Consider the following 25,701-nt stretch of genomic DNA (forward strand, 5'->3'; position numbering starts at 1 on the left):
AAGAAGAAGAAGAAGAAGAAGAAGAAGAAGAAGAAGAAGAAGAAGAAAGAGGCTTGCTGCTCTTCCAGAGATATAAAGAAAGAGAGTTTGATTCCCAGCATCCATGTAGGTCAGAGGATCCAACATCATCTTCTGGCATTTGCACACACACACACACACACACACACACACACACACACACACACTTCCCTGAGAAGGTTTGATTTAGAAGGAAGCCTAGACAGACTTCACTGAGAATGCCATTATAGGAGCTAAACAAGACTTAGGATATTAGACTGGAACCATGGGCCCACGCTGGGCCAAACTGGCCTCAGCTTAACTCACTTTTTTCAGGATAGTGAATCCTGGGGCAGATGTGGGGTCTGTAGCCTGTCCTGCTTCAACTCACTGAGGCAGCATCCACCAGAGATGGAAGCAGCTAGTCAGAGAGGCAGTGAGGGAAAGGTACCAGTTTGGAGGGGTCCCCCACCCCAGCTTCTGAGTCCTGGAAGTGATGGTGGCGGCCAGCCAGCTGACGGCATGGTGCTGACATCCTCACGTGGCTTGCTGACTGAGCAGCCTGAGTGGGTAGAGGACTCTGGTTACCCCAAAACAATACATTCTCCCCACCTCTATTATCTCGGCCGGCCAGAAATGCCCAACTCTAAGTTCTGAATGAATGCAGTTTTACGCAGAAAGTTGCAGGTACAGAAAGAAAGGGAGTGCATTCAGATACTCGCTTTCTCCTCCTCAACCCCTGACCCCTACTCTTTCTAAAGAGTAGAAGAGTTTCCTGGGGCTGGAGAGACGGCTCCGAGGCTAAGAACATCATCTGCTCTTCCAGAGGTCCTGAGTTCAATTCCCAGTAACCACCAGATGGTGGCTCACAACCATCTGTAATGAGATCTCTTCTGGCATGCAGGTGTGCATGCAGACAGACCATTGTATACAGAGTAATAATAATTTCCTGGAGCAGAAGAATTAGTTAAACTTGGCAATTAGAGGCACCACATAACACTTTTTGTGGGGGTTAGTGAAGTTGCCCTAGGGGACTCCCAATTTCCTCAGTGGCCGCCTCCAACTTACTCCCCTCTGAGAGCTTGAGATCCTACTGGGTTCCTCTAGGTCAGTGCCTGCCTCCCGCTGTGGCCTGGGCTAAACCCTCCTCTCAGCCTGGGGTATCAGTGCCATCTGCGGTGGAGGCCATAGGCCCCATGCTGCACCCCTATCCTGCATGGCCACTTACAGTCTATCCATTTGTGCGTACCAATTTCAAAGCAAAACACCGACTCCTTAATGTAACCCAAGGCATACTGTAACCTGCCCCTGCCAACCCCTCTCTGGCCACTTTGCTTTGTTAGTCAGGTGCCAACAGACTGTCATATTTCCCTCCCACCTCTCTGCCTAGATTAACCTAACCATGTTCCCAGATTTCAAGTGAGGCAGCCAAGCACCTCCTTCTAGATGCCCTCTCTGATCTCCTGGGTTAAGGGAGCAGTGCTCCGGGTCCCAAATGCTTCCCACAGCATGAAACCCAGAGAGCACTGTGAGTGGTTGACAGCTTGACTCGTGCCTACCGTATAGGAGATCGCTAATAAACGCTGGCTCCATAGCTAAGCACAGAACTGCCACGGTAAGGCAGTGGGAAGGGTAAAAGGCAAATTCCCCAAGGACTCTGGCCCTGGCCTGCCCAGTCCCCTGTCCCTGTGATCTGCAGGCTCCTCATCTGGAAGCCGTCAGGGGTCTGCTGTCACTTTACACACTCAAACACAGGCTTTGGGCAGAAGCAATCAGGGGGTGGACCCTCTAGGCCAGCACCTCAAAAACAAGACCCAGGAAGGTGAGGAAGGTCGCAGGTGCTGTTCGAGGCAGGATATGGGTGCCGGCAGGAACAGCTATCAGAGCCCACATCCTGCCAGCTGGGGATGGTGGAGGGGCCTGCCCCCTGCTCATTATGTTCTCCTCACATGTCTGGGGGGAGGGGGGGCTGGTCTGTACCGCCTCTTCACACACTTGGATAACCCCAGCCCCGAAGCTGGCTCTCAGGACCCACATCGCAGCACGTCTGTGACCCTGTAATCCCAGCACTCAGGAGGGTGAGGCGGGAGAATTGCTTTGAGTTTTTTGAGTCCCATCCTGCTTACCTGAGATCCAGCTCAATTGGGGTTACATGGCAAGCTCTGCCCCAAAATAAAATATTCTAGCATGGTGGCTCACACACACATAGGGCCCCGGCATCTGGGCAAGCTGAAGTAGTCCCAGGACAGCTGGAGATACAAGGTGAACTCCGGGTGAGCCTCGTCTACCGTGTGAGACCCCGGGGTCTCAGGGGGAAACAAATAAACAAAAGGCCCCCCAACAAACTGGCTGCTGAGAGCATGGTGACGCACGCCTTTAATCCCAGCGCTCAGGAAGCAGAGGCAGGCAAACCTCTGAGCTCCAGGGCAGCTGAAACTTATCCCTCCCTGGTGAGGTACTAGGGTGCAGGGAGCTCAAAACAGAGAGGAGGAGAAAGGAAAAAAAAAAAAAAAAAAAAAGCATGTGCCTTTAAGATGTGAGCCAGTGGGTCTGGAGCCCACACCGGGAGCAACACCTCAGTTAGCAGCGGGCCCACCCTTTCTTGCCAAGAGGCGGTAAGATGTGAGCTTGCAGCTGAATAAGGAGCACTGCAGACCTACAGAACCAGCAACAAAAGAAAGTAGCGTCTCTACATTGCTCCTTTGTCTCAGTCCAGGCACAGCTCCAGCCTGCACTACCCCTTGCTTGCCCCAGCCCCACCCCTCCCCCAGGCCAGGTTCAGGCTGCTGGGTGACCACAGTGTGGTGGCAACAAAGAAACAGTCTCAGGAGGTGGCCGCAAAGGACAGAACTGCGGTTTTATATGTGGCAAAATATCTCTCCTAGAGGAGTACAGACAGACAGACAGACAGACGGGCACAGGAAACTAGACAGGGAGCGGATGGTTGGGCAGTGGTTTCTTCTAACCTGTAAGTGGAAGCTGCACCCCGCCCCCAGGCGAGGGCGGGACAACATTGGCACAGGAGGTGGCGAGACAGGCGTGAGGTGCCCATCCCTGAGGCGGGCAGCTGGGCAGGGCCCAGCCCTCGTTGGCACAATCGGCTCTCTCTGGACCAGCTGTGATGCTGGGGAAGGGCAGGGCTGCTGGACTATAGGGATGGCGAGGCCAAGGGAACCCCCAGGGGAGAGAGGCTACCAAGGCCTCTCTTGGGGGACAGTGGACACTGAGAAAGGACAGGATCACAAGAGGCAAATACAGAGAAGCAGCAGCAACCAAGACCCCTAGGGGAGGCCCAAGGTCCTCAGGAAGCCCTGGGATGATGGTCCCCTCTTGGCCACCAACCCATAGAGCCTCTCCCCTGGGGCCTCGGGGTGAGGGTGAAGGAGCGGGGTTTGTTTGTTTTTTTTTTTTGTTTTGTTTTGTTTTGTTTTGGTTTAGAATGAGGTGGACCAAAGTATTCATGGTCTCCACACCCAGGTGGCACGGAAATGTGGGGCTCAGATGCAGAGGGCCCCTCGCTTCTGATGGTAGCAGGGCAGGGTACAGTGTAGACAAAGCTCATTCCTGGGGGAGACAGGGGTTGGGGCACGGGGGGGGGCAGCATCGCTAGTTGCTCCCTCCTCAAGGCTCGAGGCCCTGATTTCTTGACCACGGAGGCCGGAGGGCGCACACCAATGCCCAGTGCAAGCCCCGCCGGGTTTGCCAAGCTGTGGCTCTCACCCACCAGAGAATGCTGCAAGGAAACTAGGCGATGGGATGGGATGGACGTGGCGGAGGACCCTGTGTCTAAGGTTTGCGGAAGATTCAGCGGGCCCTCTTCAGGAAAAGCACCCAACCTTTCCCAAATACCCCTGTGTTGGTAAAAGAAGCCCCCACCCCCACCCCAATTAGGACCTTCACTTAAAGGCCCGAGTAGAAAGGGTTTAAGGAAGTGCACCTTTTCTCTGGGAGGGAGAGAGCCCCCAAAGATGGGGAAAGGGGGCACTTCGGAAAACAGGTATTTCCCCCATCCACCCGCAGCAGTTAGGAAAAAGCCAACAGCTGGGGATGAAGGACCTCCCAGGAGTTGGGAGGAGAAACACCAAGAAACCCCAAGCTTTGAGCAAAGGCATCTGAAAAAGGAGGGACACAGCGCCCCCTAGAGGCAAGACACGACTTGGGCGGTGTGCCCCTCTGCCCTCCCCTCCCCGGGCTCAGAGCCTTTCCTCTCCCAGAACTGCCCGGGCCTCTCAGCGGATGTAGACGCCTTGTCCCCAGCCCTCCAGCTCATTCTTGTTGCGCCCCAGAACCGGCCCACCACCCTCCGCACAGTAGCGGGCCTTATTCCGGCCCCGGTTCCGGTTGTCGGTCATCTCCTCCTCGTCTTCCCAGGAGCCCTGCCGGGCTGGTGGTGTGCCTCCCCCTGCGGGGTCTCCAGGCCCCGGGCCCTCTGAGGGGTCTGTCTCCATGTCCACACACGAGTCTCCCGGCTCCGTGTAGGCAGAGTTTCGGGTGTCAGCATCAAACGTGTCTTGGCGGGATAGTGCCCGCTGGGTGCCTGCCCGGCCAGGTGGGTGGTTGCTGGGGTAAAGGCCAGGGGGCTGGCCCAGCTCCCCGGGGTACTCGTACACACTGGCATGCTCCCCAGCGGCCCGGTCCAGCGGCTGGTCCCCAGAAGCAAGGTAGGGTCCCTGGTTAGCAGACAGACGGCACGCACCATGCAGATCAGGCGGGGGGGGGGGGGGGGGGGAAAAAAAACAAAAAGGAGGGGGGGGGGGGGGGGGGGAGAAAAACACACAAAGCAAGGCAGGTTAGTGATGGTGTCAAGATACCAGCCTGGCTCCTGGAGGGGGCTGGCTCTGTGGGAGGGGCACCCCGGAGCAGGGTGACTGGCTCTAAAGCTCAGCCTGAGCAAAGGCCACAGGCTCTTTGCTCCTCTAGCCGCCCGAGGCTACCCAACTTCAGAGCCTGAACCCTCCTGGTTACCATGGTAAGGAGCCCTGAATAATTAGTTCCTCAACGCGTATGGTTAATGCTTTCCTCGGTTAATCATGGTTAACAGCTCTTTAGTAACGGCCACTCATCAGCGCTTGCTCGGGTTAGTCAATTCCTCCGATTTTCCAAACACCCCGAGATGAGATTTCAGCTCACTGACCCCAGCTTCCGCTGCCCACACTAGACCTCGGTCACCGGCTTCCAGAACCCCACGCTTCTCCCTTTCCCTACACAGGGTTGATGGGATTCCTCTCCTCCCTCCTATAAAGGACTCAAAGCGGCGGATTTGAAGAAAGCTAATGACTCCACGTCTCCAACCCTCCCCGCTTCTACACCCACAGCTGGAGACCATGAGGTGGCCCAATGCCCTCTTCAACAGCAGCTGACAGCTCCTGCCGTCTCAGGCTGTGAGGCTGAGCAAATGACACCCTCCCGTGGCACCGTTTCCTGGTTACAGTATGATGGGAATAAGACTACAGCACCCGTTTCCAAACTGCTTTCTGGAGCTGCTCTAAGGCAGAGAGGGGGTTGGGCAAAGAAGTGCTTCTGAGGTCCCTGAGGCAGGGGGAGGGGAGGCTAGCCCCCCCCCCCCCCCCCCCGCCATGCCATGAGTAGATCCGGGATGGTTCAGCTCCACTGAGCAAGTACGTTCTGTTGCTGAGAACACACTTGAGATGCAGCGGTCTAGAATGACTTCATGGTGTTCTGGCTCTAAGCCAGACCAGATACACTTAATGGCGTGGGCTCAGAGATGGGCTGTGGCTCCGTGGGAGGAGAACCTTTCCTGGACTCTGTTTCCCTGGGAGACGGTGGAAGGCACAGCTTAGGCACACAGAAGCTGCAGCTTGGGTCCCTCAAGGATGAAGGGATGCCGGGAGGGGCAAGCTGTCTGGGTTCGATGACCCCCACTCGGTTAGATCTAAAGTGGGTGTGCAGCTGACGGCTGTAGCGCTAGCTTGTAATTCCAGCATCCAGGAGGCTGAAGCAGGAGGATGGCCTCCCGTCTGAGGCTAGTCTGGAACACTGCAAATTTCCAGGCCAGCTACTGCCAGAATGAAACTGTGTTTCCAAAAAACCAGCAACAACAACAACAAAAAGAAAAGGGTGTAGAGTCCAGTGAAAAAGCCTATTGGTCTTCCTCAGATTTTCCTCCTAGTTCCTCCACTTACAAGGGTCCCCATCAGGCCTCAGGTCCAACCGGCAACAGAAGCAGTCCTAAGGGACCAGTCCCAGGGAGGCAGCACCAGCCGGCCCCTAGTCCCACCAAAAACCACAGACACCAGACGCTGCCGCTCACCACGTTTTTTACAAAATAAAAGCTCTTCCCTTCCTTCCCCTTGTTCCCTGCGCTCCAGGGCGGGAGGGAAGACCGGAGGGACGCCGGCTACATGGCGTGCTCCTGAGGCTGGGCCACCGCGTCGCCTCCCCGCGGTGGGGCCTCCAGCCCGCCCCAGAAGCTGAGATTCCTCCTGAGCGAGGTAAGCACTTGTACCTGGAGGTTGGAGACGGGGGCAGGGCTGGCAGCCAGAGCTGCGGAAGCCATGGTGCGGTTCAGCAGCGGATTGGGTGGCGTACTACTGGGCGGGTGCGTGGCCTTCCAGTAGGCTTCCAAGTACTCAGCCAGGTGCTCGCAGGCGTCTTCCAACTGGTTCTCGTCCAGGATGATGTCAAACATTTCCTGCGGAGGTGGGGTTAGGGGCGGGGCTGGGATGAGCGGGAGGCGTGACCAAGGGTTGAAGGTGTAGCCTGGGTGCAGTGGGTGGAGTCAAGGGGTTGAAGGACAAGGTTAAAATGCCTCTGGGTGTGGAGCCAGGAAAGGACACTCAGACCTACCTAGGACAGAATCCAGCCCAACTCCCTTGCTTTCTAGGGATAGGGGAACCAGGGCGTGGCTCCGCACGTAGGAAGGAGTGCTTGAGCTATTTGACCAACCAGCCAACCGTCTCTACCCAGGTGCTATTTTCCATGCAGGCTGAAGGGCGCAGGAGAACCCAAAGGCACACCTTCCCTTCCCTCCCCTGGGGCTGAGCACTCACAGGGGGACACTGCGCCAGCTTCTCCGAGGCTGCTATTTGGACATTGAGGTGTTTGGATTGAGACTTCCCTCGGGATTTGATGAGCCTCTGCAGTACCTGGTTGGCGGGGAAGAGAGGGAGCTGGAAGGCCACAGGCAATGGCCCAAGTCTAACAGGCAGATTCTGGTTGGAGCCACTGGGAAATCAGAGTCAGAGCGGTGGAATGTCCCATGGCTCTCTGCCCTGAGGGCCACTGCCAGAAGGAACTCACAAGTTCTGTGTCCACTATACACGGCTCAGGCTTAGGTCGACACCTAGACAGAGACCTACACAGACACGCACACATACTCACACTCATTCACACACACACACACACACACACACACACTCTCTCTCACACACACACACACACTCACACACACACTCTCACACACATCTTGTCTACAGGCTTTAGTCTCGTTCTCTAGCTTCACTCTCTCTAGTCCTTGTGAATAATAATAGCCATCTTTCACAGAGAACTTCTTGCTGGATACTAGCATCACCCCAAGTTTGCTTGTTTTTGAGATGAGGACCGGGGCTGGAGAGCTGGCTCAGAGGTTAAGAGCGCTGTCTGCTCTTCCAGAGGTCCTGAGTTCAATTCCCAGCAACCACATGGTGGCTCACAACCATCTATAATAAGATCTGGTGCCCTCTTCTGGCCCGCAGGTGTACATGGAAATATAGTGCTCATATGTAAAATAAAGAAATAAATCTAAAAAAAAAAAAAAATGAGGACTTGCTATGTCACCCAGGCTGGCATCCAACAAGTCCTGGGCACCAGTGATCTGCTGCCTCCTGTCTACCCTGAGTAGCTGGCACATGCCACTCTACCTGGCTGTTGTGTGCTTCTTAACATGCCCAGTTTTGTTTCCCCAAAGCCATAGAATATCAAACTCAAAACTGCAAAATTCCATTCTCATAAAAGTCTAAAGAAAGCTCAAGAGCTATTTCATATCAAAAGGACCACAGGAAGTGATCCCAGGGTGAACTCCTGGGGTATAGAAAGTGGTATCATAAGGGGGGTCCTTCAGACAACTGAAGGAGGTTAAATATAGGCTACATTTTTGTTTGTTTGTTTTGTTTAGAAAATATACAAACACACACACACACACACACACACACACACACACACACACAGTGTTCTGCCTGTAAGTCAGAAGAGGGCACAAGATCTCATTGTAAATGTATGTGAACCATCATGTGGTTGCTGGGAATTAAACTCAGGACCTTTAGGAAGAACAGCCAGTGCTCTTAACCTCTGAGCTTGCTGGGAATTAAACTCAGGACCTTTAGGAAGAACAGCCAGTGCTCTTAACCTCTGAGCCATCCCCCTCAGCCCATTTGTTTGGTTTTGGAGACAGGGACTCACTACGGCTAGACTGAAACTTGATACTCACAGAGATCCATCTTTCTCTGCCTCCTGAGTGCTGGGATTAAAGGTGTGCACCACATTTTTAGATATCCATGTGTGTGCACGCGTGTGTGTGTGCGTGTGTGTGTGTGTGTGTGTGTGTGTGTGTGTGTGTGTGTGTGTGGTGGGGGGAGCATTGAGGCAAGCCCAGGCTGGCCATGAACTCACAGTGTAGCTCAGGGTGACCTAACTTCTGCTCCTCTTGCCTCACTCCCCCCAAAAGCTCACGGCCTTAGGAAACACAAGATGAAGTAAATAGAATGAAGGCATACAACTTGTTCTTCAGTGTGTGCTGAGAACCGAATCCAGGGTCTCACATATACCAAACTTATAATCTATTTAAAAATAAAATTGGAAGGTCAAGGTGGTGGTGCACACCATTAGCCCCTAGAGAGACTTTAAGCAGAGGAAGGGGGATCTCTGTAGTTCAAAGCCAACCTGGTCTACAGAATGAGTTTCAGGCCAGCCAGGGCTCCATGGTATAAAACCCTATCTCAAACAAGACAAAAATAAAAGTAAATAAAATAAAATTGGAGTTGGGCATGATGGCACAGGCCTGTATTCAGTATTCAGGATTCAAAGGCAGGAGGGTCTGGGGGTTGAGACCAGCCTTGGCTACATGAAAGATTTAATTAATTGAAATAAAATAAAATTGAACTAGAAAAATAGCTTAGTGACACAGCAGTCACTTAGCACTTACAAGACTCTGGGTTTGATCCCTGGCAATGGAAAAATTAAGTGAGTGAAAAGGCAAGAGGTGGAATTAGGCAGATCAAAAGCTCAAGGTCAGGCTGGTGGTTCAGTTGGTAAAGTACTTGCCTCTCAAGCCTCAAGACCTGAGTTCAAGTCCCAGAATCAACATAAAAAAGTTGGGCATAGCGAACAGGGCGATGGTGGCATATGCCTTTAATTCCAGCACTCAGGAGAGAGAGGATCTGAGTTCGAGGCCAGCCTGGTCAAGAGAGCTAGTTACAGGACAGCCAGGACTACACAGACAAACCCTGTCTTGCAAAACCAAAAAGAAGTGTGGCTTGAAATTCTAGTGCTGGTGAAATAGAGACAAATGAGTAACGGGCCAGTCAACCTAGCCTATGAGACCAGTGAGGAATTTTCTCTCAAAAAATGTGAATGTCACCTGAGGAATGACAAAGTAGATTTTCCTCTGGCACTCGAGCACACACACATGCACACATACACACCCCCCTCCCCAAGAAGTTCAGGCCATCCTTTGATACACAGTAAGTTCAAGGCCAGCCTGAGACAGAGGAGACCCTGTCTCAAAACAAACAATCCAGGTGTCAGTGCACACCTTTAAGCCTTTAATCTCGGCACTGGGGAGGCAGAGGCAATCAGATCTCTGTGAATTCAAGGTCAGCCTGGTCTACAAAGTGAGGTCCAGGACAGCCAGGACTACTAGAGAACCTCTGTCTCAAAAACAAAACAAAACAAAATAAAAAAAAAAAAAAGAAAACAAACAAACATGGTGACACATGCCAGCATGTGCCTGAAATCCTACCACTTGGAAAACAGAGGATCAGGAGTTCAAGACCATCCTTAGTTGCATAGTAAATGTGAGTCCAGATCGGACTACAGGAGATCCTCTTTCAAAAACTGAAAACAAAGCTAAGAGGAAAAATACGCCACCTTCCTGGGCACCAGGCTTTTTGCATAACTAAACCACTTAGTAAGTTTTCACAATAATCACTGAAGCGTGACAAGGTGGAAGATGAGAAAACTAGGGCACAGAGACGTTCCGGGACTTGCCAAAAAGAACACAGCAAAGCTAACAGCCCGGGTAGGAAACCCGGGCACTCTGAGCCTACGCCCGTAATCTCCGAGGAAGAGATGGAACCTCTGCTACTTTCTAGGCCACAGAGTGTCTTTACATCCATCACCTCATTTGATCTTTTCAGTGTCGCCACACTCAAGTATGTAAATCCCATCACACTTGGTTCTGTCATTAGAAACTGAGGACTCAGAAAGGTTAGGGAGAGGTCACAGGCTGGTCCTAGTGGCGCACACCTCTGATCCCAGCACTCAGGGAGGCAGAGGCAGAGGGATCACTGTGAGTTCTGAGACCAGCCTGGTCTACAAAGAAAGTCCAGGACAGCCAAGGCTACGCAAATACATAAAAATAAAATGAAAGAAAGAAAGAAAGAAAGAAAGAAAGAAAGAAAGAAAGGAGGCAAACGGCACATGGTCCTTAGCTCACAGGACACTCCCATGAAGTCAGTCACTGCTGCTGTCTGCCATATTGAACTGGACTGTGCAAAGGGCCCTTAAATCTCTGATCTCTAATCTCTCAAGCCTCACAGAGCCAGATGTGGTGGCCTATGCCTGTAACCCTGGAAAGGCTGAGGCAGGAGGATTGTAAGTTCAAGGCCAGCATCAAAACTGATTAAAAATTAATTACGTTTAAAATTAAGAGGCGGGAGTGGTGGTGCATGCCTGTAGTCCCAGCACTCAGGCAGAGGCGGGAAGATCTCTGTGAGTTCGAGGCCAGTGTGGTCTACAAAAGTGAGTCCAGGACAGCCAAAGAGAAACACTGCCTCAAAAAAAAAAAAAAAAAAAAAAGACCAACCCTCACCTAAATTCTTCCTCCATGTTTCTCAAATCCCCACTAACATCTAGAAGGGGAAGGCTGTGGAGCCAGGAGTGATGTCACACAGCGAATCCCAGAACTCGGATGGCTAAGGCAGATGATAACGAGTTCAAGCTACACAGGGAGACCCTGTCTTGAAAGAGAAAGACTGGCGAGGTGTTTCAGTGGTCAGGAGCACGCACTGAGCTTGCAGAGCACTCAAGTTCGGTTCCTGGCACCCATCTGGGACAACTCAGAACCACCTGAAATTCCAGCTCTAGGGAGATTCTATGCTACCAGCCTGTGGGGAGGGTGTGTAGGCTCTCACACGCACATACCCACATATATATACATAGCTAAAAAGGCTAAAAAGGAAAAAAAAATTTAAAGGCAGAAGGAAGGAGAAAGTTCATGGAGTCCCTAGCAGGATTCTCTGTATCAAAGTCCATACAAGGACAGCACAGGGCCTGACATTAGACAATTGAAAACTTTCCAACCGCCAGAGAGCTGGGTGACACTGGAACAAACCATACCAGATTCTTTCATTTTTCTGATCCCAGAGTGGATCAGAAGACTAGAGAGGAGACCGGCCTGTGTATAGCTAAGAACATCTACAATATTGATACTCAGAAGGTATGTTGTGTCTGACTCTTACTATGTTCAGCAACCCTTATGTTTCCCATTAGAACCAGTCTCCCGCACCCACCTTGGGAGATGTGATCTTGATGTAAACAATGATGGGGGCCAGTGAAGTCTTAGAGAGCTGGGCTGGGTGATTGATGGTGTCAGCGTCCAGGGCAACCAGCTGCAAGGTCCGGGCCAGTTCAAAGATCCGCTCAATCTCACTCTGGACCTCAGCTGGGGTGTGGGGGAGGGGGGGAGAGATCAGAAGGTACCCCCCTCAGGAGGCAGCAGAGAGGGGGGAGCTTCCGGAGACTTCCCATCATTGTTTCACATCCCACCCACTCTGCCAGGCCGGGAATCGGGGAGGAGGAGGCAGGCAGCTCACCCAGGCTGGAGCGTGTGTTGGAGCGCTCTATGATGATGTGTTTGCTGGGGTTGTTGAGGACTGAGCGCTTGGCCAGGGAGATGTCAGCCGTGACCCGAGTGATAGAGATCCTGAACGACCAGACAGGGATGGAGTCAGGGGTTGGCTCCAGACTTGCCACCCTTGTCTCTGAGAGTCCCAGAGCGGTCCCTTCAGACATCTTGTTCATCTCCGAGTGGAAGGAAGGAGCCACAGCCAGTCTCAGGGTCTTACCTGCCATCAAACCGATGCTTCAGGAAGTCAAACAGTGCTTTCTGCATCATGTCTGTTACCTGCCACCGCAGGGGTTGGAGGGGAAGGGAGAAATCAGGCTCTGAACATCCCCAGGAGGTCAGCCTGCTGGGCATCAGGAACCCTCCCCTTCTACCTTCTTTTAAAACTGAGATGAAGTGGTCTCTAGAAGGGTGGACGCTTTCTCAGGGTCTGGGGCCTCCAGTGGAGCCTGACTCCCACTGGTCTCTTATGTAGCCTCTCCAAGAGAGCTCTTGAGATTTTTCCTTGGGAGATTGGGCCCTCCTGAGTGGACTTCCCATGGGTCAGGCCTGTATCGGGGTTTACTCTGAAGGGACATGGGCTTTGGGCATATGGGTCCTTTGGGAGATCCGCACACTCGGGAGGTCTGGGCCCATCTGGGTGCACACCCGTGAGAGTGCCTACCTCATAGCCCTTGAGTGATGGTCCCACCAGGATGATGGGCCTCATGGATGGTACCACGTCATAGGGGGGCACATGCTCTGTCTGGGAGGGAAGCAGGGAAGGGGAACCCCAGGGTAGAGATGGCATCAGCCCCTCTCCCCAAGTCTCCAGGCTTCCCCATGCAGCCTTTCCTCCCTTTGTCCCCAGAGCCCAGATGTAGGTGTCAGGGGGTTGGGGAGGGGGCTGGCCAAGCAGGACTGGGAAGGGAGGGTAAAGGGAGAGAGATGGGAACGGGTGTTAGAAGGTTCCCCGGCACATCCCCGGGTGGGGCGGACACAGAAAGCTGTTCAACTCACCGACTTCTGCTTCTGTTTGGCTGGGTCCAGAGAGTGCCAGGAGGGGAAAAGGGAGGAGAGAGGGGGAGGCACCAGGCAGGGGTAGAGGGCCAGGAAGGAGCCAGGACAGAAGAAGGGGCAAGAGAGCAGGTAAACGAGGAAAAATAACAGGCATGCGTGTTAGTGACAGACAGAGCCAGAGAGGGGATGGAACCCCCGTGCCAAAGGGGAGCCAAAGGTGGGCTTGGAGACTGGGGCACAGGACAGAGAGTTAGCCAGTGGAACAAACCCCTCTAGGTCTAACTCTCCAAGGTCTAGCGACATTGCAAGCCCCTAATTCAGGGCCCACATTCAGCTCCGTTGTACAATCCTGTATATTTTAAGGGTTTCCCTGAGCACCCCCTCATACACCCACGCATAGAGTTGGAAAGGGGCAAATGAATGTCATTCCATCCTTTACAACCCAGAGTGGCGCATACTTTGGTCATGAGGACAAAGACTGGAAGTATTTATTATTACCAGACAAAGCAAGGGCCACCCCTCCCCGAGGAGTTGGGGGAATGGGGCTTTATAAAGAGAGGGATGGTCCCAACCCCATCCTTCCCCCCCTTCACATCCAGCTAGGCAGAAAGCCCAGAGGCTCAAAATATAGACTGGACCACCCTATCCCCTTTCTTTGCCAAGAGGTAGGCCCTGACTCCCCTCACAGGAAAGCAGACAGAATTACCTTCTTAAAGAAGGGGATGCGCTTGCCATGGGGTGGTGGTGTGGTGACGCTGCTCACGCTAGTCTTGGCGGAGCCGCTCTGCTCCCCTAGCTCTGCCTCCTCATCCTCTAACTCTAGGGGGTCTAGCTCAAAGGCTAAGTTAGTCATTTCATTACCTGGACCAGTCAGGAAGGAGGTGAAAGGAGAGGAGTGAGATGAGCATGGAGATACAGTGCAGGACACAAGGATGGGAAGGGGAAAAAAGAAAGAAGAGGTGAATGGAACAGGGCTAGGAGAATGGATGGGGGATGAGGGGTGTGGGGGGGAGGCAGAGAGATGGAGCTACCACAGAGAGGGGACAGGAGAGACATGACAGGCTCAGCTTGGAGAATATCCTATCCTTAATGGAAGGGGTACCGTTGGGTGTGTTTGGGGGACTCAGAATTGAGGTACCTCCTATTGCAAGGTGAAGGGACCACCCCTGTGGAGAGACCACCCCACCCAGGAAAAACTCTCCCCTAGCCCCCTCCGGATTGCAGGCAGCTCTTACCACTGGCAGGGGGTGTGGGGCGGCGGGTGCCAGTCACCACGTCTCCCAGACTGGAACTGGAATTGTCACCTGACTTGCTGTGTGGGCAGGGAAGCAAAGGAACTAGTGAGCACAGGTGGGCGTGGGGCTGCGGGACTCCAGTGCTGACAGGGGGTGCCAGCCTGGTAGTTCTCCAACACCCCTCCCCACCCCAGTAAGGCCATAGGCAGGTTTAGCTAGAGGCCAAGGATCAGCTCTGGGGCCTCCCCCTTCCTGTTAGCCTCTCCAAGGATAGCAATGACCCATCCCCAGGCAGCCACCTGGAGCTGAGGCGGTTCTGGCGCAGGGTCTGTTCCTGCAGCAGGCGGAGGCTGTCCAGTTTGACAGGGCTGGGGATGAAGCCAACCTCGCAGCCTTCCTTCACCAGCCGGCCAATCCACCAGTCGTTATTGTATTTCTGTGGATGAGAGGCCGAGAGGGAGGCTGGAGGTGGGAGCTGCCAGCCCCGCCCGTAGATGGGTCCCTCAGAGATACCCTCACCGCTGGCATCGGTCTCAGAGGAGAGCATCCCGATTCCAAAAAAAGACCCCCAAGTCCAGGACCCTCTCTGACCGTGGACCATTCTCTGTCAGAGAGAGGTTGCCTCCCGGAGAACCATGCGGCCGGCATCAGCAGTAGGAATGACAGCCGCCCACAAGCACTGGGCACACTGTCGCTCTACCGCAGAGCTCACGGCAAACCCTCGCAACAGCTCTGTGATGGAGACATTACCACCCGTTAACCGATGAAAACTCAGAGAGGGGAAGAGATCTGCCCAAGGTTGCACAGCAGACTTAGTCCAGCTGCGCTTGGCTCAGCTTTTTTTTTTTTTTTTTTTCACTAGGCTTCAAGACACCCCTCTCCTAGCACCCCTGCACCGCTCGCTAATTCCCACCCTCATTCCTCCCCTCCAGGTGCCAAGTATTCAGCCCACCTCCTTGATGTGCAGAAAGTCCTTGGGCTCAAAGGTAATGGCCACTCCCTGCACGGGCACCTCATCCCCTGGAGACGGATTGTAGCCAACATTTGTCCGAACAGCAAAAGCCACTGGTTTGGTCTAGAGGAAAGACAGACTCATGAGGTGGATGAAGGCCGAGGGGCTGAGGCCAAGTAGTACCTTGCTTGACTGGGATAGTGGCTGTGCGGTTGTTTGCTTTGTAAATTATTCACTGAAATGTAGGCTGAATGGGTTGGGTGGTTTTCCGTAACTTTTACAATAAGAAAAGGCGGAGGGCGGGGTGCCGGGAGGTGGCTCATCAGTTAATGGAATTTACCGCTCAAGCTTGGCGATCTGACTTTGGTCCCCAGAACCTAAGTAAGGGCAGATGGAGAGAGCCGACTTCACAAAGGTGTCCCCTGTCCTCCACATACGTGTGCTGCGGCACGCACGTCCTCACACATAGAGTACCACGCCCAAATACACACTAGAGCGTACATGCTAATTAAGTACAAAGAAAAGAAACAGGCTGGAGAGATGGCTCAGCTGTTAAGGGCACTGGCTGCTCTTCCAAAGGACCTGTGGTTCAATTCCCAGTCAACCCACATGGCCACTCACAACTGTCTCTTAAGTTCAAGATCTGATACCCTCACACTTATAAATGCACATAAAATAAAAATAAATGAGTTACTTAAACAAAAATCTGGAATTCAGGGCTGGTCTGCCACCAAGTTTGGCAGACGACCTGAGTTTGATTCCCCGGGACTAATATGGTACGAGGACAAACCCAACCCCTGAAAGCTGTCCTCTGGCCTCCACACGCAGGCCATGGCATGTAACACAGACATACAAACATGGGATAAATTTTAAAGTATTTAAAAATGGAATCTAGGTCAGGCCGGGCGGCGGTGGCACACACTTTTAATCCCACCACTCCGGAGGCAGAGGTAAGTCAGATCTCTGAGTTTGAGGCCAGCCTGGGCTACAGAGTGAGTTCTAGGACAGGCCAGGGCTATGCAGAGAAGCCCTGTCTTGAAATACAAAACAAAACAAAACAAAACAAAACAAAACAAAACAAAACAAAAAAGAACCTAGAATTTGACATTTAATCTTGCTGGGGCTTCCAAGGTATGTTGTTTTGTATACATTACATGTCATGGAAAAGTGGCAAAAACCTACCATCATGGCTGTGAGATGGCTCAGTAGGTAAAGTGCTTGTGCCGTGTGTGTGTGTGTGTGTGTATGTGTGTGTGCTGGGCAGAGTTCAGCCTGAGACTTGTCGTGGCTATCATCTTCTCCAGGAGTGGCAGTGTCCCACCCCCAGACAAACACCTTAGCACCCACGTAAAGGCCAGGAACAACGGGTCACATCCAGAACCCCAGCACTGGGGTTTCAGGAGCAGAGACAGTGAATCCAGGGAAAGCACACTGGCTTCACCAGAGGCAAGCGCCAGGTTCAGTGTGGAACAATTGGGGAAGACAGCTGACGTTGACCTCTGGCCTCTGCTACAGCATACACGAGTGAGCACCTGCCCATACGAGTGTACACACACACAAACAGACTCACACACACACACACACACACACACACACACACACACACGAGTGGCAGCTCAGTCTGTAGTCCCACCTCTTGGGAGACTAAGGAAGGGGGATTGCTATAAATTCTGAAACATTGTGGCCTACAGAATGAGACCCCATGTCAAACACCAAGGAAGAGGGCCAGCGAGATGGCTCGGCGTGTAAAAGAGCTTGCCACCAAGCCTGACACCTGAACCGGATCCCTTGGTGGAAGGAGAGGGCAGCTGTCCTCTGACTTCTGTATGTTCAGTACAGCACACATGCACACACCCCCCCCCAAAAAAAAGTGATTTTAAAAAATGTAAACACCCTCCATAAAAAAAGGCTGGGACTGGGCCAGGTGGCACTTGGGAGGCAGAGGCAGGCAGATCTCTGAGTTCGAGGCCAGCCTGGTCTACAGAGTGAGTTCTAGGACAGCCAGGGCTACACAGAGAAACCCTGTCTTGAAAAACCAAAAGGGGGGATGGGGAGATAGCTCAATGGCAGAGCTCTCGCCTGGCATGAACAAGACCTTAGGTTCAATCTAATGTGTGTGTGTAGGGAGGTGGGGAGGGTATTGTAGGTGTGTGTGTGGGGGGGGATCAGGGCTAGAAGCTGGGTATATTCTAAAGACTGAAACAGAAACATCGGAAGTTCACTGCAAGTATGGGCCAAATAGGGAGATTTTACCCTAGAACAACAGCCAAGGCTGAGATTCTATCCCAGGACATTTGATTCTAGAAAGCGTGTTTGTTTTCTTTGTGGTGCTGGGGATTGAACCCAGGACCTTGTGCCAGCTAGGCAAGCACTCTACCATTGAGCTACATCCCTGGCCTAGGAAGGGACAATGTCATCACTTATCAAGCTATGTGGAAACAGCATCAGACACTGGATGAGGAGGAAGCTATCATACCCCAACCTTTGTTTTCCCCCCACAGGGGAAAGACACCATGGGGTCTGGGGCGGATTTTTGTAAACTAGCCAAACCTTGACACTGGGTCTGCCCAGGCTCTCTCAGGATGGGGGCTGGGGGTGAGGATAATGCCCATAGCTCTCCTCCTTTTATCTCTCACCTTGGCTTTCTCGAGCTGGGCTAAGGCCTGGCGCTCTGCCTCCTTCCTTAAGGCTTCTCGGTCCTCCTCCAGAGATACATCAGAGTCTGACGGACGGCTCGTGTAGGACTCGGCTGAGCCCTGAAAGCAAAAGGAGCCGGCTCAGGGCCAATGCCACTTCTTCTGGCTCCTGGGGACGGCAGGGAGGTGCCACCCATCCTAAAAAAATCTAAAGACCCGTCAGTCCAGCACAATAGCACCAGGCCTAGAAAGGAGGTATTCTTAGAATGAGGAGGCCAGGGTCGAGGTTTGCAGGCCTGTGGAATGAGTGTGACCCCAGCGAAGGTGACAACAGTCAGTCGGAGGTTAAGGCAGGTCTAATGACAGCTGCTTGGGGCTTGGGAGGGGTGGGAACCTGATAGGGGCACAGCCCAAGGGAGACATGCCAGGGGATGAATCTAGCTCCCTGCTCCTCCTCCCTGCTCCTCCTTCCCTGCTCTGCCCCCTGAATGGCCGAGAAGGCATAGCAGAAACTCCACGCCATCCTTTCCAGGGACTGTAGCCACCTTCTTAGGCCCCAATCCTCACTGTTGGCCGTGGGCGGCCTGTCGGAATGACGGGGCCACCAAAAATGTTGATTGAGGATCAGAGGGGCAAGATACCCACCCTTCTGGCTGGGAATTTCTCAATAGGGCCACCTCAGAGCCAACTCCAGGCTCCCGTATGATTTTCAGGGGAGCGGAGACTGGAGGTTCGAGCGGAGGGGAGAGTGTGGAACAGGCCTTTGCCCCGACACTAGGCTGCTAGAATGCCAGGGTAAAGTGGGGTTGGAAGACTGAGTGTGCCAGCAAGCCAACATGGACCACAGACACCATCCCAGAGTGCAAAGGACTCTAGAAGAGGGAGGAGACATGTGTGTATGTTCGAGACACATGGAAGCTATACAGATGTCATGGTCATGAATGTGCAGGCATATGTGTGGGGTGTGTGTGTGTGTGTGTGTGTGTGTGTGTGTGTGTGTATTTGGAAATAACAAAAAGCGTGCTTGAGAAGATGTACTCCCCAGTGTGTGCTGGGTCTGAACAATTGAGTCATCATACTGTGTGCTGGTGTGAACAATCCAGTCAGTCACCAGGGGCAGCCCACAGGGTCCCTGAGGGTGGCAAAGGACAGGACATGTGGATCTGTTGTGACTTCTGGGGTGGTGGCAGACAAGTCTGGGAGGAAATAGGGGAAAAAAACATGAAATTACAGGGACGTGAGGGATCTCTCCCGAGGGCAGGATAGAGTCACTTGGCTGGGATTGTCCACGGGTTTGGCATGAAACAAGTATGCCAAGACCTACCTCTTCCCAGATACCCCTGGTCATCAGCTGGTACAAGCAATACCTTCTCTAGGGAAAATCCTGAGAATGGGGGATTCAATGGAGGAGCTGTGGGCTAGGGATTTGGGTCACTAATTAAAGCTGGAAAAGAGACAGAAAGCCAGGGGAAAGAGAAACAAAAGGACCCCCTCTTCTCCCCTGTTACACTGTCCCCCCAAACCAAGAATACAAATGCCCAGACAGACAGACAAGCAGAGGTGGGCAGGAGGAGAGGCACCTGCTGACCGCAAGAGGCTCACACATACACACAACCAGAAATGCGAGACAGGAAGGGGCAAGGAGATGGGCTGGAGAAAGGCCCTCCACAGAAATTTGAGGGGCTGTTCCACCCACCTACCACCTGGCCCATCCCCAGCTCACCACTACCAGGGTCCGGCTGGGCACCTCCATTCCCGGCGCCCTCAGTGCCGGGCCCTGCCGGCCTTAGGGGTGGCCCACGCAGCCCGTTCCCCCAGGGGCTCAGGTTACAAGCAGAGTTGCTACATGTGCAAACTGCTAGGGTATATTTAGCTCAGAGATGTGGCAAGGTCTGCCCCCCACTCCCGCCACCTACTGGGGGTAGGACTTGGGGAGCTGAGAGGAGGAAGAATGGGAGACTGTGGAGTCTGACCCCATGGCAAGGGGGAAAGTGAAGGCTCTTCCTGCCGTGAGTAACAACAGGAGCATAGCATCATTGTTTCCAGACCTGGCCCTGGCCCAGTTCTGGAACAGGAGGGCTGAAGGAATGATGACAGGAAGGACTTATGGTATGTCTGTGTGTTTTAGACAGACTCTGGATCAAGGCCTCCCTTCAGCCCCTAGAGCTAGGCCTGGGTTTATGTGTGAAAAAACTAGAGATAGAAGAATCAAGAGAAAGTACTCACTCCAGTGACCGACCGACCTGCCTGCTACTGCCTTGTCTTATGGACCCAGTGGGGCCTACCCCCAGGGGGCTCCTCCTTCCTAGTGTCCTCTGCCCTCTCCTGTTCTGTCTATAATCTCCCTAGCACACCCCTTTCCTTGTCTGATCCCAAGCCCCTCTTGCCTTTTTTTGGGTACCAGGCTTTGTTGAGATGCTCGGTAGTCATAGCAACCACATGCCTCCTCACTGCCTCCCCCCCACCCCCCAGCCTAAGATGGCCTGGGGTTGAGGGAAGAGAGGAAGTGGCAGTTTTCCCAGCTCAGCGTGAGGGCCCAGAGAGCTACTGTCAGCACCCACTTCAGCTAGGGATGCAGGTTACAGCCCTCTAAAACAAAACACCTCTCCTCCCGTACCTTGCTCTCTCTGTGCATATTAAAGAGTCAGATTTGGAAGAGGGGAGCATGTGTTCCTGACCTCACCAGGGCCCAGTATCTCAGCTTATTCCCAAGCACCTGGCTCAGCCCCACCCTGTCACAGATTCTGGGGGAGGACATGGAAGCAGACAGCCGGCAGGGGGAGTGGGTGACAGCCCGAAGCAAGCTAGGAGGAGGCAGGCCAGGCTGTCCCTGAATGAGATGACGCAGGCAGGCAGGCAGGCAGGCAGGCAGGCGGCAGGGGCTGGTAGCTGGTGCTGAAGGAGGGGCTGGCGGGGGCGGGGGCTGAGGCAGTGGGTGCAGCTGACAGCACATCCAGGAGAGGTCACGGGGTGTCAGGGTGTTGCGGTGGTTCCAGGCAGATGACAGATGATATGAGAAAGGGCGCCTGGGGAAGGTGGCAGGCCAGCCTCCACCAACCGTGCAGCTCCCGACCCATCTTCCCAGTTACCTGGCGGACGAAGCTGTTGGATGTCGTATCTGAAGACGTACTCCCATCTGATCTTTTGAACCGTCCTTTCCTCTTGCTGTATTTGCCCTGGAGAGATGGGAAAGGAACGAGAGTGAAATCAGAAAGACCCTTTCCCAGCACACCTCCTACCAGGGCTGGGGCTACATACAGCCTAGCCTGGGGGACTCTCCACTCTGCCCCACCCCTATCCTCAGCTCCTCCTAGAGGTGGTCAGCCTGAAAGGAAAGAGGGTCTTCACCTCCCTGACGGTGCCCAGACAACAGCCACCATGAGGATACGTGCAACAGAGGCTGGGATGCACACACAGGGATCCCCAAATCAAGCCGAAGGCTGGGAAGCAGAAGGCCTGAGGAATGGGAGTCTCATTAGGCAGCTAAGCTAATTAAGATGCTGGGCAGGCTGCAGCAGCCTCAGGGGGAGGGAGAGGCTGCCCGCAGTGCTGGGGGGTGGAAGAAGAGAGAGGGATCTCCTCTCCCCTGCATCTGGAGCTGAGGGGCCTTAGTGCAGTGTGCCCCCAGGGAGAGGAGGGAAGGCAACCCAGGGGCAGGCTTGGTTTCTCCCCCGAGCATAACTCCTGTGCTTTCTGCTTCCCAGAGTAGGGAAGGGAAGGCACCCAGCTCTTGAGGACCTTCCAAGCAAGGAAAAGAGGGAGGAGGGACAGGACTGTAAACACCCAACCTGTGGCCTGGCGCCTCCGGAGCATCTGCTTCCCACTCTCACCTCCACCCTAGCCGAACTTTCTCTTAGCCTCCCTCCTCATAATCAGTGTTTACATTCCCCCCCAAGGTAGGATCCACTGGACTCCCACGCCAGTTGCTACTGCCCAATCCCCATCCTAACCCTGCTCTATCAATCTAAAAGCTCTTTGGCCCCACCCCAAGCTGAGACTAGAACAGAACGTAGTCCTGTCAGGACCAGGTAAGATGGCTAATCTCTCTTACTGGACTCTTAACTGGAGTGGGGGGACCCTGCCTGACCTCTCAAATGCCAATGGTTTATAGTGAGCATCGCTACACTTCTTACAGGGAGCAGCTTCTCTCTCTCTCTCTCTCTCTCTCTCTCTCTCTCTCTCTCTCACACACACACACACACACACACACACACACACACACACACTTGGCCCTTGCCCAGGAAAGAATGGGCAAAATGCCCATGAGCCCCTGCCCCCAGCCTTTATCCCAGACTTTCTTTGACCAAAGAACCTAGAGGACTCTCAACCACACTGCAGGCTCTTGCTCCTGAGACCTGGTTAACAAGGAGGCTGCACAACCAGGCATAATGACTCATACCTGTAATTCCCCCACTCTTCAGAGGTAGAGGCAGGCAGGAAGATCAGAAGTTCAAGGCCAGCCTGGACTACAAAAGAGCCTACCACACACACACACACACACACACACACACACACACACACACACGTACATGGTAGATACATGAATAATAGGTCTCTTCCATGATCTTCTTTCCTTGTTCTTCTTTCAAACTGGACATACAGCTAAGCTAGTTTTGAGGCCTTCCTACAAACCTAAGAGGATCCTGCAATGAACCTCAGAGTCTTTCACGCCACAACCCCACCCCAGCTGGGCAAAGGGAGTGGCCTTCAGAGGGACAGGGGACAGCTGAAAGGAAGGCATCAGTCAGCTGCCTCCCAGGCTCCAAGGGGCCTGGGGAGGAGGATGAGGTATTTTTAGGTCTGACCTGACCCCCCATACACACCCATCAACCACATCGTGGTGCTTACAGTTCTGGCTACAGCAATGCAAGCGTTAATGCTAGCCTTGGAGAAGGACAACTCCAAGAGAAATACCCAGGCATGGCCACCACATACCCTGCTGGTCATTCCACGGGGCTCTTCCTCTAGGCCCAAGAATGCCCCTATCTGGGGGTAACCCAGGCGCGTAGGAAAAGTGAGAATGGGAGCCCCTCCCCCAGGTAAAACAGCGTCCTCCCCTCCAAAGACAGTGAGTTGGCACCCATCCAACTTTCCAAACTTTGGAGGCTCCCACCCCTCGGGGCAGGGGGAGGGGTAAGCCAATGTGGGTGTTGGGGGGAGGGAGGGAAACATCCAAGAGAGAAACCGAGACCAGGTGACCAGGGGAGGGCCTTCCAGAGCTGATCCCTTCCCCACCTTGGAAAGCCAATGTCTGAGCCTTAGGAGGCCTGTTGGCAACGCCCTCCAACCATGGTTTCTGCCTTCTCCTGGTACTACCCCCGCCCCACCCACACCCGCTAGCGCCCCCAACCAAACGTGCTCTGCGTCGCCCCCTTCGCCTGATTCGCTCTCCAGCCTCCCTCCAACTCCGCTTCTCAAGGCCTGAATTTCCCCCCACCCCCCATCAGCATCCCCGCCGTCAGCCCGCTAGAGTCGGTACCCCGGTAGCAGGGACCCGGACGCAGGGGAGAGACCCGGAGGCGAGGCTGACAGGCATCCCACCCGCCCCCTCTCCGCTCCGCAGCACCGCAGCCCTAACTCGGGCCAACAGTCCATCGATCACTAGCCCTCGGGGATAGGGGGTCGCGCAGACACCCCCTCTCTTACCCACGCCGGGCAGATAACCATTTCCTTCCCGGGGTTTCCCGAGCCGACCTCAACGTCCGCAGGAGCGGTCTTTTCCCTCGAGCCTGGCACCTCGCCTCACCTGTGGGCTGGGGTCGAAGACCTCCATGGGAATCTCTTGGGAAGGTGGGTAAGGGCCCCGGGACATGCCGCTCTTCTGGACCATGGAGAGGATCCTCCTGTCCGGCCGCCCGCCCGGCCCAGCCGGGAGCCCTCAGCGCATGAGAGAGGCCGTCCGAGCCCAGAGCAGCGCGGCGTCGCGCAGCCAGCACCGGGTGCAGTCGCCCGGCCCGACCTCCGGCTGCACGCTCGCCGCCTTGCTGCCCTCACGGCTCGCGCTCTCCTCTCTGCGGCCGCCGCCGCCGCCGCCTCCGCCCCTGAAGGCTCAGCATCCCCCCTCCCCTCCCGCCCCTCCCTCGCTCCCGCCCCGCGCCGCGGCCCCGCCCCTCGAGCCCCTCCGCCGGCTGCGCGCAGACAATGGCCGAGGAGGGGAGCCCAGCCTGCCTCCCGGACCCGGAGGGGCTCGGCTGCTGTCCTTCCATTATCCTGGGGATGAGGGAGGCCTGCAGAGGGACAAGGGGAAACCGGCCTTGAGGCTGGAGTGGAGGTGGGGGGCGTTTATCGGTGCGTGCCAAGCGCTGATGGGGGTGAAGCGCAGGTTGGCACGACTGGCACAGCCTCCCTTTCGGCTCCAAACTACTCTCCCAGCGGGTCTCCCTGACCGACTCCAGCTTGGGCCACCGGAACTTCCCGGTTCCTGTGATCCTGGGACCTGGCTTTAACCCCTTTCTCCCCAGTGTGGGGCCCACGCAGCCATGGAACCAGCAGAATAGATCTCTCCGAATTGGCTCTAGGGCTGCTAGCTGGGGGTTTGAGGATGGGGTGGGGGCTGTGAATGTCCAAAGGGAGAGGCCAATAGGGATAGTAGGGATGGGTCCCAGGGACCCAGGAGCTCTTCTGCCTCAGCAGTTCCTAAGGTCTCCCAAGCTCTTCCAGAAGGCCAAGAGTCAGGCTTGGCTAAGCCCCTATTGCTTCTAAGAGAAAGGAAACAGGAGGAAGTATGAAGATGAGGGAGAGAAAGATGGTTCAAAACCATATACCATGACTGTTGACCTAGGATTGCTCTCCCATTACCCTTGACTGAGGAACAGAATCTCCCAGGACTGTGGCAGGGAGTAGGATCCTAGCCACTTGGTGCCAATTTGGCTCAAGTTCTTTCTGGCCATGGGGTCCTAAAAAGGTCCTTCTCAAGCCAAGCGGCGGTGGCTCATGCCTGTAATCCCAGCCCTGAGGAGGCAGAGGCAAGAGGATTTCTGTGAGCCCTAGGACAACCAGGGCTACAAAGAGAGGCCTGATTCAAACAAACATGGCCATTCTGTGTGTTTCTCTTTCCTGTCCTATAAAGCGGTGCTGCCGACACTACGGTGCCTTTGCCTATTGGAATTTCGGACAAGATGAGAGAATTTTGAGCCTAGAAGCTGGGTGTACAGCAGCAACTCCAGCATTCATCAGTCCCAGCTGCGATAGGATGATCGGGGCGAGAAGCCAGCCCAGCCTACAATAGTGAGTTTGAGGTCGGCCTCAGCTACATACATAGAGAGACCCTGTCACGAAATATCAATGATCAAACAAAAATGTCCCACAGCAACAATGACAATGCTGTACGGAGCAGTGTAGGCGTCATTCGTGACAAGAGGACTTCTTTCTCCTCCTTTCTCTACCCAGTTCTCTGCTCCATCGAGAGATGGGAAGTAAGAAGAATCCTTGCCAAGGCCAAGTGCCCTAAAATAAAGGCAGTTTTCTGTGTTCCGATTGTCTGGGCTCCTCCTCAGCCTGGATTCTGAGAAGTGAATATTCCTTCTCTGATCCCATCATCTTATGATAAGGGCCGTGAGCAGTGATGCAGCCTTGTACCCTTCCATGAACATCTCCCCTGACAGGGTTCCCACCTGTATGCTGAGGACACAGCATGGCGTGAGAAGGAAGGATGGTGGAGGCCTTTAACCTCAGCTTTCCGGAGGCAGAAACAGGCAGATCTCTGTGAGTACTAGACCAGCCTGGTCTACATAGGAAATTCAGGCTACAGACCCTGTCTCAAAAAAAAAAAAAAAAGAAGAAGAAGAAGAAGAAGAAGAAGAAGAAGAAGAAGAAGAAGAA

At 54.1% G+C, this 25,701-nt stretch overlaps 1 protein-coding gene across 3 annotated transcripts; it reads right to left on the bottom strand.

Annotated features, from left to right (window-relative positions):
* Window positions 1–2,830: 2,830 nt before the first annotated feature.
* Window positions 2,831–23,894, bottom strand: Cacnb1 (calcium voltage-gated channel auxiliary subunit beta 1). Of its 3 annotated transcripts, none has more exons than XM_055619583.1 (14): window positions 23,627–23,894; window positions 20,970–21,056; window positions 17,881–18,000; window positions 15,245–15,367; window positions 14,592–14,728; window positions 14,293–14,369; window positions 13,058–13,077; window positions 12,723–12,803; window positions 12,279–12,337; window positions 12,027–12,136; window positions 11,724–11,875; window positions 7,008–7,103; window positions 6,464–6,649; window positions 2,831–4,667 (listed from the first exon to the last, which is right to left on the bottom strand). In XM_055619583.1, the coding sequence occupies exons 1-14, from the start codon at window positions 23,708–23,710 to the stop codon at window positions 4,227–4,229; spliced, it is 1,773 nt and encodes a 590-aa protein (XP_055475558.1). In that variant the 5' UTR covers window positions 23,711–23,894; the 3' UTR covers window positions 2,831–4,226. The 3 variants fall into 3 exon arrangements, with proteins under 3 accessions (XP_055475558.1, XP_055475559.1, XP_055475560.1); XM_055619584.1 differs by having other exon boundaries at window positions 23,527–23,692; XM_055619585.1 differs by lacking the exons at window positions 2,831–4,667; window positions 13,058–13,077 and adding an exon at window positions 13,764–13,918 and having other exon boundaries at window positions 6,259–6,649.
* Window positions 23,895–25,701: the final 1,807 nt, after the last annotated feature.

The sequence above is a fragment of the Psammomys obesus genome, unplaced genomic scaffold (assembly GCF_907164565.1).
Source record: "Psammomys obesus unplaced genomic scaffold, mPsaObe1.curated_primary_1811, whole genome shotgun sequence".
In the NCBI taxonomy this organism is placed as follows: domain Eukaryota; kingdom Metazoa; phylum Chordata; class Mammalia; order Rodentia; family Muridae; genus Psammomys; species Psammomys obesus.

Bases quoted from the DNA above. Each gene is read 5' to 3' on its own strand.
- Cacnb1 (XM_055619583.1), bottom strand. From the start codon at position 23,710: ATGGTCCAGAAGAGCGGCATGTCCCGGGGCCCTTACCCACCTTCCCAA. The intron at 15,368-17,880 runs GTGAGAGATAAA...TCTTTCCTCTAG, and splicing joins CCCAGCTCGAGAAAGCCAAG to ACCAAACCAGTGGCTTTTGC. The intron at 4,668-6,463 runs GTACAAGTGCTT...TCTGCTAACCAG, and splicing joins CCCCCGTCTCCAACCTCCAG to GGACCCTACCTTGCTTCTGG.